This window comes from Dreissena polymorpha, chromosome 1 (assembly GCF_020536995.1).
Source record: "Dreissena polymorpha isolate Duluth1 chromosome 1, UMN_Dpol_1.0, whole genome shotgun sequence".
Classification (NCBI taxonomy): Eukaryota; Metazoa; Mollusca; class Bivalvia; order Myida; family Dreissenidae; genus Dreissena; species Dreissena polymorpha.
In genome coordinates, this window is record NC_068355.1 from 120,904,956 (window position 1) to 120,922,683 (window position 17,728).

Consider the following 17,728-nt stretch of genomic DNA (forward strand, 5'->3'; position numbering starts at 1 on the left):
TGAATTTCCTTATTTATTATTTTAGCCATTGAGCTGTTTGTAAAACACTGCTATACAAGGTCGAAACACGTTTCTGTAACAACAACCAATCCGGGCTCTTTTCACAAACACATCGTCAAAGATATACAATTGATATTTGATTTGTCATTATTTTCAAATGTCATTAATCATACAAATTTGTAGTTTAATGACGTTATGTATTATACAGTATAGAAAGTCGTGGTTCCTTTTAGGCAAGTCTACATTCAGGCAAGCAAGTTTCATGTATGCACTTCAATGACTTGCAACAGATATGGTTTAGACCCTTTTTCGTGAAGGCATTCCAGAATGCATGTAAAATTGTTTGGTTTAGATTTAGTTAGCAAACACATTCTTGCTATGAGCCCGATGTTCCTGTAGCTGATTGTATAATGCATGACTTAACTTCTTAGGACCTGTGCAATCTACCAATAAAAATTTTGCTCACATTGCAAAATAACAAACAACAACAACGTAATGAAATCGCATGGCTACAATCTGAGAAAATATTTAACGCAAAGGCTATGTTCATTTTTGATAATTACAATACATTCATTCATATTAAGTTTTCTGACCATTTTTATTAAAGCTAATGTTACAAAACCCCTTTTTGTAGCATACAATATTTAACAGTGTTGCGATCCGAGGCCATCATAGCCGTCGCGTATCAAGTTATCTATAAGTCCAGAGCGAATCAGAAACTATTGATTTTATAAATCTGTTAAGTGGTCTTTCTTTTTCAAATGGATGGCAAAACAATTAAAAGATTCCCCACATGTTATCATTTTCAACAAACGCATACACTGTATTCACTACCACGTCAAGAATAAAACAATCAATGTTTCTTAAATGTATTAGTTCAACAGATATTGTGTTTATTGCAAACAGCAGCATATGGAACAATATTTCAGAAAGAAGAACGTAAAGATTAAATAAAGTTTTAACAGCTATTAGCTCTTTACATTTTTCAATCGAGGTCAAGTATGATTGACTTCCACATTTGCACAAACAAAACATTTAACTATATCAAGCGAATATCTGTTTTAAATATGTTTTTATAATGTTCCATCGAAATATAGATATAGTATATGTCAAACGCGTATAGTAATTGATGTTACGTATGAAAAATAACGTTTCCGAAACTTGATTTGTGTCACATTAGGCAGCAACTAAAATGTATGAGTTCATACTCAAATTATGTTTAATGACTTTAGTATTCCTATCTATTAATTTTCAGTAAGAAATTATGTTTATGTGTCGCTGTCCTAATGTTCTGTTTAGGTATTTGTATTTGTAAGAGGGCGGAAACACTTAAACGATAAAGGAAGACCACTTCACGCCACATATACCTTCAACCGATCCAATGACAAAACGTAATGTGACTAATTAGTAATATTCTTGTCAAATTTGGGGTTGCATTTACAAATTTTAAAATTAAGCATTTAATACTCAAAAAGTCTGGCTTATTCATGAGCATTTATTTACAATAAGTAAATATGAGCGATGAACATTATTTATAATCGTCATCTACGCACAACTTAGTCGGCATGTTATATAACATGCATTGCGATTTTAGAATCGAACATTATTTTGTAGTATTTAACATGCGTAAGCAGTTTGTTGGATGATATTAATTGATTAAGACATAATATGCGATGAAGATCGGCTGTCCTGTTTATATCTTTCGTTTAAGAAATATTCTTGCCACACATAAAAACGACTGCGTTGCATTCTAACATAAAAATACTTTGTTTTTTATGCTTTTGAATTGCGTATAAAGTATCCTACCAATGACACTGCGTGACTGTGCGTTCGTGTTTTGCAAATATAGAACATATATATTTTAATTTGCCTTTATCGACAAAGGCTGTCATCGCATACAAGACAATGCGAATTTTAGCGCCGTTTTCCGGGACTCAGGGCGCTCTGAAGCCATTTGTACATATCCGCCATGTCTGTATACTGTTCCGTCTGGCAGTGGAAGCCAAGGTTCAAATTGCACGTCCGTTTCCTGAAATAACGATAAAGGCATACATTTACGTATATGAAAAATGCTTGTATTAAAATGTAAACTGATATGCATCATCTTTAATGAATAAGGTTGTACTAACAAGGTTTCTAATATCAATTGCTAAATGATTGTTGAAAGTAACGTGATAACAAAAAATTGATACTTTTGATATCCATATAGTTTAATATATTTAGACATTATACCTGATGCGATGTAAAAAAGATGTACACTATCACGTATTAATATTTAAACGAATTTTATTTACTGCATATATGAATATTTGTATATATATACATATATATTGCAACCACTCATGTTTGGAACAAAGTCATTGCTGGTACACGATTATCTATACAATGTTGTTTTTTTCAATGCCCCATCGTGAACAATTTTATCACTTTCACGTCATTACATGTTTGTTTGCTCTTGCGTCGATTCTTACACTTCGTATATACTCGGAATCAAAGGCATTACGCTAACGATGTATCGCCATTAACGTTTTATGATTATATTATTTGGCATGTGAAGCGTTATTCAGATAGCAAGTAACGATCTTCATATCTTCCACAGCCCTTATGTTATCCAGCTTCACAATATCTTGTATTTTTTCATCCCGCATTAAGAAGATTGCAATTTCCACTTCTAATGAAACCATCTTTGTGTCTGTTTTATTGGCATTGCATGGAAAGCCAATGCAATCATGTCCATGGGCGACTTTTTTACAACATGTTAAGCTAAAATCGCAAATAAAACTAACCCATTCAGTTTACTGCAGTGATACTGTTTATTAGTCGATTAGTTAGAAAGGTCAAGTACTTTTTCGCAAGATGCAATGTAAGAAAATCGCTTAAAGCTACGTATTACCATAAACAATTTTGACTAAAATCGATGTTTTATACTGCTTTTCCTTTGTCACTGAGGTATATTGGCCTTTAAGGGATAAATGGGATACATTTTACACACATTTTATAAATTGAGTAAAATCAATGAGAGAAACAAATGCCAGATTCGTTACTTTTGTCACGCACTCCCTATTAAAGTCGCATTAACAAATTTCCTTAGATGCATTATTACAATTTAAATGAAAGAGCAAAGAAAACGCACATGGCTCTTTCATAATCACTCTATGCGGGCTAACTACACACTAGGGTATTGTAATAAGCGACTTAATTTATCTAAATTCTCTCGTTAGTATTTGTGCGGCTTGTGGAATTTAAATTTAATTAACGTCTATGTATTCTAGCATGTACAATATTACAACAATACCTGTTACATCAATTGATTAGTTAACAGGAAATGATCATGAGTATTTTTGAATTCGTGTATCTGCATATAAAATGCCGAGCACTTTTGTACAACTGACTTTTAATTAATTAATAATTAAAGTTACACAAAATATTTATAATCTTCCCTTTTCTATTATTTATTAACATCCTGAGCAGTATGCGTGTCTTATTGCGTCGGTACTTCAAACTCGTAAACCAGTGTGAAGCTCAAGGTTGATATTGCACTAACCTGCTCGTTTGAACAACGTTCGTGGAGGTGTCTATAAGGTCATTCAAGCGAGTTAGCAGTTCCTGCTTTTGCATCAAGTCTTGAACATACCTATATAAATATAACACAGGTCGTAATAAATGTACGTTATTAATGACCGCAAATGAGCGGTTTCTTTTACAAAAGTGAAAACATTGTTAGAAAGGGTGATCGTCGTGTGTCGCTAATATGTATTCACTTGTCGATGACATGGAAATCATACCGAGTTAACTATCCAATTTATACACGATATATGCTATATTTGATAACCATGGTTATACTGAATGCTTTGCTATTCAATTAGCGCCAGCATTTGAAAAAATAATACAAAAATATCGTATTTTATCAGCTGGAAAAAGGGTGTGTTGTTTGTCTAAAGAATTATCATAATCACGTTTATATTGCTTTTTAGTTTTGGTGCAACCTAATATAAAGTGATTAATATTATATTGCATTCAAAACATGCAAATGGGTTTCTCAATGACGAGTTGAAGCATTTTAATATAATTTCTGCTTAAAACTTAGTACAAACAAGTTATTTTAACAAAACACAACTTGATCAAAAAGGCAAATAACTGGCAGCGTTTACGTCGTGTTCACTGTTGCTGAAAACTGATATATTTTTATTGGAGAATTCTAACATTAAGTGTATTTATTATGTAGTTAATTTAATATAATATTCGATAACAAAACAAACTATGCATGATAATTATTGACTCCTCGCCATTGTTATGCCATAACTTACTTAGTCCGTTCTCGGTCATTATGAAATCGATAACCATTACGCTTTTCGGGGGCATAAGTAGAGTGAATGGCTTGCTGGACATCTTCCCCGGCCCTCAGCCTTTCGTCGAGGATCAGCAAGTCGCATATTGAGTCTGACATCGGTCCCATCACGTTACATTCTTCCATTCTATAACAACCAAATCTAATTAATCAGTTGTTGTGAACGACTGTACATGTTTGCTTAATGTAAACCAGAGTCGGCGACTACTTGGGCTCTGCTCCGGAAAACCAATACACAAGTGCATCCAGCGCGACGTTACTACTCCAGGTTTTATTTTTCATATACATTTGATTAATTATAAGTCCTCATTGTTAATTTCGTTTCAAATATAATTACAAAGCATACTCCTATCTTTATAACACTGTTAATTGTCGCCCCATAGTCTTTGTATAAGGCGTAAGACAGAGAGTATCGCATGTGTTCAAATACTAGTGTTGTAGACACTGTTAATTGTCGCCCCATAGTCTTTGTATATGGCGTAAGACAGAAAGTATCGCATGAGTTCAAATACTAGTGTTGTTTAACCTTTTATTTTCACACAACTCAAGCCAGTTCTTTCGCAAAGCGTTTCAGTGACGTATTTGCTATTTAGTATTTTCTGATAAATTCAGGGCTACAATTCACACATCCAACCATGCTAACAATTTGTTTATCGTTCATTATGGCTATGTTTTTGTGGTGTATTTTAAAGCCTTTTTTATTTCACTTATTTCCTTTTCTAATAATAATACACTTATATCCAATAACACAAGATATGGCAGTATCGTTACTTGTTCTTGCATTATCAGATGTGTACATATTCAGTCGCAAGATGTAACATTCACTTGCTTTTAATTCAACCATAACGAGATTCTTTGCAAATGTTAAAAGCAGTTGAGATGGATTATTATGTCATATGTTCAGAATGGGAATATTATCGAACAATCATTATAAATGATTCGATCCATATTATTGTCATAAATTCGACATATTACGTGAGTATCTATAATTTTGCGTAAAAGTCGAATGATTGTTACAACAAAATGGTAGCAAATACTGTATTAATCTTCAATCTAAAATGTGAAAAATATAAAAGAGTTTGTATATACAAAAATACGTTATATTTGTTTGGTTAAGACTTTGCAAACTTGCGTGAATTGAAAAACACGTGAATCCGAAACCAATCAATATAGCCAATACTTCGAAGGGACCTATATCATTGTTTGATATCTTTGTGATACATGTTATGACGTATTCGCAGCAGAACATTCATGTCTGTGATGGAATGAGAAACCAATTACATCTATATCTGGAGCGATCATCATTGTCAAAACAAGTATACAACGGAAGTTGTAAACGGTTAATTGGATCAGCCATATTATTATATTGAGAGTTCGTATGTCTTGTTAAAATGTATCCTTAGTGTTGAGGTTTCGAATCATGAGCAAAGCTATACACTAATTAAATATCATAGAACATTGTCGTTTGGATAAATCAAAACATAATTAATAGAAAAATTAACGATCATATAAATCAGTGCCCTCTTGTTTGGAGTCAATCGATAAGATATTGACACCCCTTGTAATTTTCAATTTAATATATCCATACGGTATAATGCTTGATCATTGCTATTGGCGAATGGTAAGTACCTCGTTTCTAATGTAATAAACATTAAGAACAACACTCTGTTACTGCATTAAAGCGATTCATATGTGTTGACGTTGTTGTTTTTATTTCAATAATTGTAGCTCATCCTACAAGAAAAATATAATAAGAAACCGTTTCACATTGTGTTTACTCTTGTAGCCTCTGAATGGAATGTTGTTGAATAGCTATTTCCATTAATATAAACATTGTTGTCACGTTGTTAATTTCAAGTGCATCGGCCTATTCTCTTTTTGATGCATGGTAATGTTGAACACTCTAGATTTGCAAGCCTAAATGCAATCAAATGACTTTCGTGTGAGATGATAAGTTCCCGATTAGACATCATAATTAATATCAATTCAACTGATGCTATCCATTTGTTCATATTTTCTCTAGTCGGATTAGTATAATCAATATTGTTCATAAATCGTGAACTAGGTTTATGTTAATTAAAATTGTGAATGCATATCCATATTACAACAACGAAATTTGCTATTGTTATGGTCGCTTTTTTGACAATGGTGCGTGATCAAAAATGGTATTTAACACACGATGCTCTTTGCGTGATTTAACGAAAGTCTATTTGACTTCATCGAAACAATATTAACGCGTATACGTCAATCCTCAAAACAGCAGCAAGGTCGCAACGGTGTAAATACATGTTGCGCGTACTCGTGAACCATAAATCTTTAACCAATCTAGTTTGTTTACAAAGTATACACACTCTGTGAAAAGTAATACTATACAATAACATAATTTTTGTTAAAGGCAATGTTTTAATTACAGATGAAAGCACATTATTAAAGTCCAATTCTCTGACTCAGATCGACTGTTCAACTTTTAAAGGTTTTTAAACCACATTGTATGGCTCGAGAAACGGATATCAATTGTATTAGCCTAGTTTAATTATTTAACACCAGCTGTGACGATTTTAACAAAGAATTTAACTAAGATGGAAGTGAGTATTAACTTGGGTTTGATTTCCCCAATGCGACCTACTTGTCACTGAAGTCTTTCACAAAAATTACATGTTTTCAGATTGATGGTCCTTTAATTATTTGCTACATAAAATGAGGATTCACTGAATGTATTTGTTTGAAAAGTTTTTCGGCAAAAATTCTTTAAAAATGCAAAAGTCATTTACACCATAGTTGTTAATTATCCTTCCATTGGGAACTTTCAATCACAAACAGCTTATGCTTGTTAAGTCCCTTCCTACCTATCACATGTTGTGATAAAAAAACAAGAAGCGAACATATATGAACACACATAATTATATCTCAACTAGTTATTGATTTAAATGAAATTAAGCTTTAATGTTCAAAAGCATTGGAAAACAGTTTCATATAAACAGACTTTTATTAAGATGTTATTGGTGAATTATGTATGTTTATTTACATCGTTGTCGTAGTGGTTCTTGTTGTAGTCGTTGTTGCTCTTGTTTATTAAACAATCAAAATAAATAGCTTTATTGCTATGAGGGAAAGTTTTATACTTACTGTCTAGCTGCAATGTGCGATTGTGCGCTTCTTATGGATCGCGATAGTGTTTGGAGGTTTGTGTTCACATTGTCAATATGACCAATCAGTCTGAAAACAATATCAAACAGACAATTTAGTAACTGCAAAAAAATATTGCATGAATATCAAATATGCAGTGCTAGAAATGTAGTAAATTAAAACAAACTCTAAACATAGTAAGTATGAAATACACTATGAATCAAAGCAAAACTATATTGAACTCTTATAATCTCTGTTTGCATTTATTTGTGTTGCAAAACTGTATGACATAAAAAGCGAATCTACATAATAAACATGTGTCATTTGTGAAGCAAAACTTCATTGTAAAAGAAGCGAACCTACTTAGAAATGATGCGTTATCTACACAACAAGGTCTTACAAATGTTATTTCTTAGTACAATTTGAAGGGAAATTATTAGATTATCGTTGAATGAATATTGATATCAGACCGAAGCTCAGACAATGATACTCCGTTTAACTTGTGTGTTTAGGTAATGTGATACATATTATTGTTTTGTGATAATTTCATTCATGCTTTTAAAGATTGATGTAGTACAATCATTCTCAATCAAACTTTTGAATGGTTTATACTAAAGCTAGAGATACGCTCTAGCAGAGGTTTTTATTAACTTAATGCTTTTATAATGTTTTCCTTCAAATATGAAAGTAGTAGTTTTGCATATTTGATTGAAAATATGTTTGAACTCACGTTTCCAGTGGATGCTGGGTTTTCTGACTGATGCTGGCATCAAACGAACCGCCGACACATGTAACAACCCCATATAAGATGATAAGCGTGTAATGGTAGAGGTCGATCATTGCTCTTGATTTTGTTTTGTGCTGCTAGAAACGCTTTAGTATTTCTGAAACAACAAGATATTTGTTTACATGCTACGTTTATCAAACGATTACACTTGAGCTTTGCCAAACACTAAAGTCCCTCGTGTAATTGTCAATGCTATATTTAAAACATGCATTGAGTACGAAGTATGCTTTTATTTGTTAATTTTTATCAATACTGTATTCTGTTTGTAATTTAAACACAGTGGAAATTAAGTAGCAGGGAAGATATATATTTATAAAATATATTAATAATTTATAAAGACTTGATTACAAACATTACCACTTGCCTCACATAGCACAAGAAAACTAGACAGAGCTAAATATTGTATTTAAAAAATAAATTATAAAAAAAATATCTAGAAAGTTTGTTTACTTTATCAAGATTGACGCAGTAAATAGCTTAATGAACATACAATTAGACTTGACATTAATATTAGTGTGAAATGTTATTTCACATAACAAATTTATTGTTAATTTAAAGTTCAGTCAATGGTCAGTCAGAAGCAACGAATTTCTAGCACTGATAGATTGTAATGGAAATATTGCAATATAATAAGAGAAGTACATCTGTATTTAATTTGATATAGTTATATTACTCTTATAGTTTATTTGATAATATCGTGGAATATCTACTAAACCATAAAATACACATAAAGGGCAACATACGAGGTATATTGAGTCATTACGTACATACAAAATAGCTAAAAATATGCACTGTATAAACATTATTTAGAATAAGTTGTTTTGCATTCAAGAACTCCCGAATAAATACCAAATAGTCGCCATTATCACATATAAAACCTACATCTGTTGAGTCAAACTGTTGCTTTGAATGTTAAAATAGATAAAAATCATGCACTTTGGACATAAACACACGCAATAACATGTGTTCATATTAATACTTAAACATACTACTGTATTTTTTAACTAAAATAACTTATCTGTATAGTGCATACGTACATAACTGGGCTTTTATATTTTGAAATGTATTTAACTCATCATGAACAAGATATGTGTTTGCCAGAAACACTATGTCCCCTTCTGCGCCGCTTTGAAGCTATATATTTGGCCTTTGATCTTGAAGGATGACCTTGACCTTTCACCACTCAAAATGTGCAGCTCCATGAGATACACATGTATGCCAAATATGAAGTTGCTATCTTCAATATTGCAAAAAGTTATGGCAAAATGTTAAAGTTGGAGCAAACAAACTAACAAACCAACCAACCAACAAACCAACAGACAGGGCAAAAACAATATATCCCCACTATAGTGGTGCGGGACATAAAAATATACTTAGCAATGGATCCGATATCAGGAAACGTGTTTACAAATTCAATACATGTTTAAACAGTCTAATATTGCTCGTAAATTGATAAAATGAGTTTGTTTGTTTTTTACTTTAAATATGTTCATTTATCACTCCAATGGATTTTTTTTTGCAATTCGACACGGTAATAGGTTGAAAGTAAAACAACGGGAAACGATAGATATTGCTTATCAATGTTCAATATTCATTGACTTAACGCATTGCATTTCAGCAAATAAAATCAGTTCTTTCGCTAAAAAAAACGTTGACAACTTTTGTTTTTGTGCAAATGTTAACAATGTTATTGCTCGATGGCTTAATAGTAGGTGGATTAGATTGTTATACTCTACTTTGTTTATTTAATACAACTCATTGTATATGTTCAAATTTAATTATTAGATAAATAGTGTATTACTTCCATCAAACATTGACAAAAAAATACGTTACATCACATAAATGCTGTACAAAAGATTCCGTTATAAAGTTGTCGGATAAACCATGCCTGTTTTAACAACACTAAAGATTTTATTCTATGAAGTAATTACGTGGAATGATCAAATTATAGCGATATATGTATCGCTTTACTAATAATATATGTTGTGTATCGAAGTTTCTTAAAGGAAATAGTTGATATACTAGATAAAACGGATATAAGTATAGTAGTATATTTGATTTTCAATATACGATATTTCTATATTCTTGCTAGAATGCTGTTGATATGAAGCTTCTAAGATAACACACTATACAGATAAAAGTGAATTTTTTGCTCACACATATATGGTTTGGTTTCTATTAATTATAATACACTTATAATTAATATTAAAATCGCGTACGTGCATTTATTTGTGCTAATGTAAAAGATCACGGACATATGAAATGGCAGAGCTCACGTTGGTTTTTATACCAGCGAAGATCATCTAGATGTAAAGAAAGCATTTACAATACATTTAAACCATTCAATTTCAAGTGACCATATAATGCATTTCAATATTGCGCTCCTATATACGAATCAAACGCATTTATATATTGGACTTCAGCAAAGTACGAATAACCATCGAATGTATTGTATGATCCATGTACGGTATCAAACAAATGTGTTTGAAATTGTTGAATAATTGACGTCTGTGGTTGAAGGTTCACTTTTCATTGTCACACAAACTGATACGAAGTTGTCACTGTAGCTCTGATCTTCAATATCAATATAACACCTGACACAAATTGTACAATAAAATGCTCTTATCAATATAACGCCTGACACAAATTGTACAATAAAATGCAAATAAAACAATCCTGAAAACGTCTATGAAACTTCGCTCAATACAAATCGATGTCGTTCCATACGAATAATGGTAAGTGTACAGTGTGCATTTGTTACTTTCTGTACAAAGAAAGGTTTTCGGTTACGATAATGAATTAATATGTATTCATTTTGTGCTGCCTTTGGTTCCAAATCCGATTTATTCACAGTTCTTTCTAACGATTAAAAAACTGCAATGTTGACAACAGTATACTTTGTCGCGACTTTGTAATATAGTATAATTACTTAAAGACTTTGCTCTGTCATTTGTTTAAATGATAAAACAATATTTCGGTGCAATAATACTATAGTAAACAATCGCATCCACATTCCTATTTTTGATATACATAAGATTTCAATGTTGTACCTTTCGGTGCTTTTTTTTAAATTCTTAATTTGTATTTTGTTTCACAAATTGGATTTAAATAGCAATGTATCTTCTCGAAACGGTTAATTAGTAATATGACAACATGGCCTTCTTTAAGATAAAGAAAATTATCAAATATGTTTATACCGTTTTCACTTGTTTGAATACCATTTAAATATATATCGAATAGATAGTGAATTAGTTCTACATATTCTTAATTACCTTTTCATTTGCAAATATGTCCTTGCTGAACACATAATTAAATTATATGTTTACAAAATCGTTACATGAGAACGGACTTTTTATTAACACCCTTTACTCGGTTAAAGGTACAGCGGTACGATAAGGTCGAGAGAATAATTTGAAGAACACCCATTTTAATATATTCGAGATATCAACTTATTTAATATGACCGAATAATAAAAAAATATTAAACACCTTTGAAGCTTTCCAATCGGAGCCGGCAAAGTGCGAGCACAAGTTACGGCCACACAAATTTTTCAATATTGTATAAAATGGTTAAGTCTCTGTACTTACTCTCTATACTTTCATACAGCTTATCCTCAGAAGAAATTATGTAAAAGTCAAACATGTAGTAAGAATTGTAATTGTATAACGTATAAACAATTGATAATTACAGTCTAGTGAACGGTACAAGACGGCGGCAGTGTGTGTATAGAAATATACTAATATGAAGTATCGTCATCAATATGATGTGTACTGGTAGGTTTATATTGTATGTTTTCTACAAATAATGCTATTATAATATGTATTGCTAAAATATAAAACAATGAAATAAATGAAACTCCAGTAACAGTACCTGAAAGAAAAGCTCATTTCAACGTCTAGTATGCCTACCTAGTAAATGATTTTTTTATCCTTAAAGATTATTATATTTCGTTCGATTTACGTAACGCATATTAGGTTACTTCTTAAAAATGAAATAGGACTTGCTCGACGCTTTGAAGGGTTTAAGTAAATTCTGTGCTGAATATATGCATAGTTTAGTAGGCATCATCTGATGTTGCAAATTAGTATGTTGCAAAACGCTAGCACTTTACCAGTCATTTTCCTGGGGATTTTGTAAATCAAATAATTAAAAATTATTAAAAAGCGATATTAGTGTATATGCCGTTATGCAAACGCCTTTGTAATGAATTACTTTTGCTTAAAGAATACACAAATAAGACTGCATATTAAAGCCAATATTGCCGATCTATACAGTTATTTGGATATTATTCGGATATCACATACGATTCTCCAAACACTGATTCTGGCACCTGTTTGCATCCTGAGTTTTATTTGCGTAAGTCAAAACGTTACAGTTAATAGACAGACAGACAGACAGACAGACAGACAGACAGACAGACAGACAGACAGACAGACAGACAGACAGACAGACAGACAGACAGTTTATTCAGACTTATACAAAAGTACATCGTCTTCATACATATATATACACATACTTTCTGTCACGTAAATAGGTGTAACAACATAACATTACATAACATAGAAATAGTCATGTAAGAATACAAATACAAATAAACACAATCAATCGAAAGAACACTAAGGTTCTGTCAAGGCGGTACTGAAATTTATTAAACAACATTATTAAGCAAGGTATTTCTTAAAACAAAAGCTTCTTTGATATATTTACATACATTAGAAATAACTGTTTTGTCACATGAAACTAATAAACTGTGGAATTTATACACAGATGGGTTGATATAAAATATACGGCTTATAAATCTTTTTCTTAAATCAGCGAAGCAGCGGCATATACATATAAAATGGTATTCATCTTCTAAATCAGATTCATTACAACATAAACAATAACGTTCATTTCGTGGTATGCTATTATGAGCGTATCTGCCAGTTTGAATTCGCAACGGGTGTGCAGACACTCTTAATCTAACAAAAAATAGGCGCAAACGTCTAGGAAGTAAGTCCAAATATTCTTCATATTCAAGTGAGGTTTTAAAGACTTTATACATATCTAATACAGGACTGTTATTCATTTTACCATACCACTCCTGTTTAAAATTATCAACAAGTCTACATTTGAACTCGCTAATAAAACTATTAACGTTAACAACGTTTGGATTTTCAAATACATAACCAAATCCAAAATTATTTAACATGTTCTTGACATTTGAGACCCAATTTGTATAACCTTTATTACAATCATTTATAGCTTGTTTGTAAACAGTTTGCATTATGATATTTTCATTGTAAATAATTTTAAACCAGTATTTGATAATTTTAACGAACCTGTTTACATACAATGGATATCTACCTAATTCTCCATAAACAGCTACATTACATGTATTTATTTTAACCTGTAACAATCGTTTACAAAATTTTAAATGTATGCGTTCAATGTCATCTGACTTTGTGAATCCCCATACTTCTGAAGCATAACTTAATATGGAGCCAACAAAAGAGTCAAACAACTGACAAAATATTTTCGGTTTTATGTCATAATCATTGCATTTAAACAATAATGCATTCATTGCCTTAAGGGCCTTACCAACCAAATGTTCCTGGTTTAATTTAAAATTTCCTGTGTAATTCAAAACCGTTCCTAAGTAGTTAAAGTTATCAACCACTTCAATTTCATTACCATTGTATGTCCATTTTTCGTTATCTTTTAACCCTCCCCTCTTCCGAAATACCATAATCTTCGTTTTTTCAGTGTTAACATTTAGCCCCCAAGAATTGCAATATACATATAAGTTGTCTAAATGTGATTGGACTTCAGCCGGCGACTTGCCTAAAATAGCCATGTCATCAGCAAATAATAGTAACATCAACACAATATCATCTATATTCAAACCAGAGTTAATGTTGTCTTGTAGGCTAAGTTCAAGATCCTCAACAAATAAATAAAACAAAATTGGCGACATTACCTCCCCTTGCCTCAGTCCAACCGCATAACTAAAATAATCTGAATAAGAAGAACATGATTTAACACGTGACTTAACATTTGTATACATATCCTTAACTATTCTAAGCAATTTTCCGTGTATACCAGACTTAAACATTTTCAAATATAACGCATTGCGGTATATACTATCAAAACATTTAAACATATCGACATATACAACATACAGGCGTTTATTTTCATTTAAATAATTTTGTACAATCGACATCAATATATAAATGGCATCAACAGTTGAATAACCTTTCCTAAATCCGAACTGCGCATCCGAAATAATAGAGTTTTCATTGCAGAACGTTTCAATGCGCTTGTTTAAAATCGTGGTAAATAATTTTGAAAAGCAACTAACTAAAGTAATCCCTCTATAATTATTAACATCACTAATAGCACCCTTTTTATGCAAAGGGATTATTACCCCTTCTGTCCACTTATCGGGGAAAAATCCCGATACAAAAATACCGTTAAACACATCACACAAATGAGTTGATAAAATATCACTGCATTCAATAAAATATTCGTTCAAAATACAATCACTTCCCGATGATTTATGTCGTTTTAAATGTTTAATTGCAGAATTAACTTCCTCAACAGATATAGGTACATCAAGTTCTGGAAATGCAGAATTTTCTAAATTAAAGTCATTGTTTAAACAAAAATCTTCTGCTTCAGTATTGCAAAAATCAGACATATTGTTACTAATGTTTTCGAAAAACTTTGTAAATTCTTCTAATGGAATTTTGTTTTTAATAACGTTATTTTTCGATTTGAAAAATCGCCAGAAGTCCCTTGGTTTGTGTTTTCTTAAATTTTCAATCTCTAACATGTTTTGCCTATAACAATATGCTTTCTTCTTACGGATTAAGTCCTTATAATGCTTTTTACTTGTACATAAACGTTCTCTGTTAATATCTGTTTTGCACGAGTTAAAAGTACGTAGAGCTTCGTGGTATAAATTTCGTGCGTCATTGCACTCGTTATCAAACCATTGTGCATTCTTTGTACAACTATTTACATTGAAACTAGGGTTTGTTTTATAAACACATGTTTTGGAAAATAACGGATCAGCAACACTGCGAATGGTTTCAGTAAAACTATTTAACATGTTATTAATTGATGATCTACTTGAATAATCTATATGTTGTACAATGGAATTAAATACAGGTAACAAAGAAATAATTCCTGAGCGAAATTGCCCACGTAATGCATCGTCCCATTTATACTTGACATCTGTGTATGATTGGTAATCAGAGGGGACATTATTACATAGTAGTGAAAAGTGTAACGGGGCGTGATGGTAATCAGAGGGGACATTATTACATAGTAGTGAAAAGTGTAACGGGGCGTGATGGTAATCAGAGGGGACATTATTACATAGTAGTGAAAAGTGTAACGGGGCGTGATGGTAATCAGAGGGGACATTATTACATAGTAGTGAAAAGTGTAACGGGGCGGGATCGCTAAATTCGTTAAAATCATGCACGGTAAAATCCGATATAATTGGAAAGCTATAACTATAAGTGATATTATTTACACTTGGTGGTCGACAATTATTGAACGCAGCATAGTGTGAGTAACACAATTGAAATAATGAATGGATGGTTCCTTGAATATATTGTGAACATACATTTAAATACCGCATAATACTATTGTACATAAAGGTAAATTATGTATTCAGAAATAAATAACAAATTATACATTAAAAAGATTATGTATTTGTTCTATGTCCCTGTGCATATATCGCTTTTACGCATTACAGTTAATTAAATTGCTTTTCACAACCTTCTAAAACGATCTAAAGTTTTAAGATGCATGACTTATACCATTTAAAACTTAGCTTCTTCGGACACATGTTTGAATTATAATGAGATATCCGTTTGTTTTAATGTACCTCATGTTCAACTCGATATTCAGTGGAAGCGAACCCGTGGGAAATGGAAAGCACAAACCTCAACATAGGTCTTAATTTGATTCTATTGGAAAGAATCGATTAAAACACTGGTTAGCAATATAACTTACCAGATGTATGCGTTGGTAACGTGTGTATGTGTTGAGCGAAGTTTATATATTAATTAAAATACAAACAAATTGGCTACAAAGTTTTTATGTAACACATCATTAAATGACGGGTAGGTGGAAAATACATATATAATGACATTTCATTATGATCGGGAAGACCCTTATCCATATGGAGAATATCCTTCTTTAATGTCGACACCAATATGCATCAATTATTTAAACGTAAGTTTATCTAGTAGGTGATTTTGTATAAATTATACTATTCATTGATGTAAGAATAACAAATGATAACAATATATAAAGCAAGTGGCCCATCGTCAATGTGCATGGTTATTAATTGCATATGCAAGTTTATGTTAATTTATTGCAATCGTGATTAGCTTTAAGCACTGTATTCCTTGCAGTAAGAAATCTAACAGATAACAAATTATCGCACAAGAAATGGTTAAAACGTCGCTTCAAACTTTTGCAATTCATCACATGATATGTTGGTATGTTCTTCTTCTTTTTGATAGTCTCATAACGTATTTCGTTTGTGGCGTTATACATTTGTAAACGTTTTAAAACGCATAGATTTCTCAAGTACCATGCCTTTAAATCAGTGTACACATTTCCACAATAACTACTACGCATTAATTTATTTAGTATTCGAAAATTTAGTCACAAATGCATATTTAAATTGACGATTAAATTGTTTCCGGCTATATAATTACATCATCGATCGCTATATAACCGGTAAAAATAGTTTCCACAAATATGCCCGTGCATTTTATCGTATAAAAATAAATTCAACCTAATTTTATGTCAACTTTACACGGCGTACATGCATTAAATGAAAACAACTGCATAAATATCATTAAGTCTCTAATTAATGAACGTAACACATCGCAAATTCAATCAAGTGTTTTCAAAAACAAAATACGCTTTAAAAAACGTAATACAAAACCGTAATCGATTAACGGTTTTCGAGAAAATTCAAACAATACCTACATGTTTTAAAAACTATTTGAAACACTTATTATAATTTAGTATATTAGCCCATTTCTACAACATCTTTACTTACAGATTTATAATATAATTCCACCTATGGACGACTCGACTAATTAATCTAATTGCATTAACACAATAGTTGTAATGCCCTTGTATAATCATATGTTACCGTTGGAATACCTTTTTATACGCTAGTACCGTTGACGACAGGTCGTATAAATCCGATCGCGTTTTCACGTGAGCCCACTCACACTGTGCCTATCGGTGTGTGCCCTACCTCTCATAGCAAAAATAGTTCTACGGAACATCTGTCCGATATTGGTAACTTTTGTTTGCATGTCCTTCGTGAAGGATTGTGACAGGATTTCCCATCACGTTTTGAGAACTGCATGTATATCTCCGTGGTGAAATTAATATTGTTGACTGTACTTAAGATCAAAATGGTTCACAACATGGTACTAGTGCATGTA

At 31.7% G+C, this 17,728-nt stretch overlaps 1 protein-coding gene across 2 annotated transcripts; it reads right to left on the reverse strand.

Annotated features, from left to right (window-relative positions):
- Positions 1 to 1,480: 1,480 nt before the first annotated feature.
- LOC127866915 (uncharacterized) lies at positions 1,481 to 17,517 on the reverse strand. Of its 2 annotated transcripts, none has more exons than XM_052407790.1 (6): positions 17,439 to 17,517; positions 8,205 to 8,358; positions 7,475 to 7,564; positions 4,308 to 4,475; positions 3,545 to 3,634; positions 1,481 to 2,029 (listed from the first exon to the last, which is right to left on the reverse strand). In XM_052407790.1, the coding sequence occupies exons 2-6, from the start codon at positions 8,312 to 8,314 to the stop codon at positions 1,915 to 1,917; spliced, it is 573 nt and encodes a 190-aa protein (XP_052263750.1). In that variant the 5' UTR covers positions 8,315 to 8,358; positions 17,439 to 17,517; the 3' UTR covers positions 1,481 to 1,914. The 2 variants fall into 2 exon arrangements, with proteins under 2 accessions (XP_052263750.1, XP_052263744.1); XM_052407784.1 differs by having other exon boundaries at positions 17,332 to 17,445.
- Between the last annotated feature and the right edge of the window lie 211 nt (positions 17,518 to 17,728).

Bases quoted from the DNA above. Each gene is read 5' to 3' on its own strand.
- LOC127866915 (XM_052407790.1), bottom strand. From the start codon at position 8,314: ATGATCGACCTCTACCATTACACGCTTATCATCTTATATGGGGTTGTT. The intron at 7,565-8,204 runs GTGAGTTCAAAC...TATTGTTTTCAG, and splicing joins ACCCAGCATCCACTGGAAAC to ACTGATTGGTCATATTGACA. The intron at 4,476-7,474 runs GTAAGTATAAAA...TGGTTGTTATAG, and splicing joins TCGCACATTGCAGCTAGACA to AATGGAAGAATGTAACGTGA.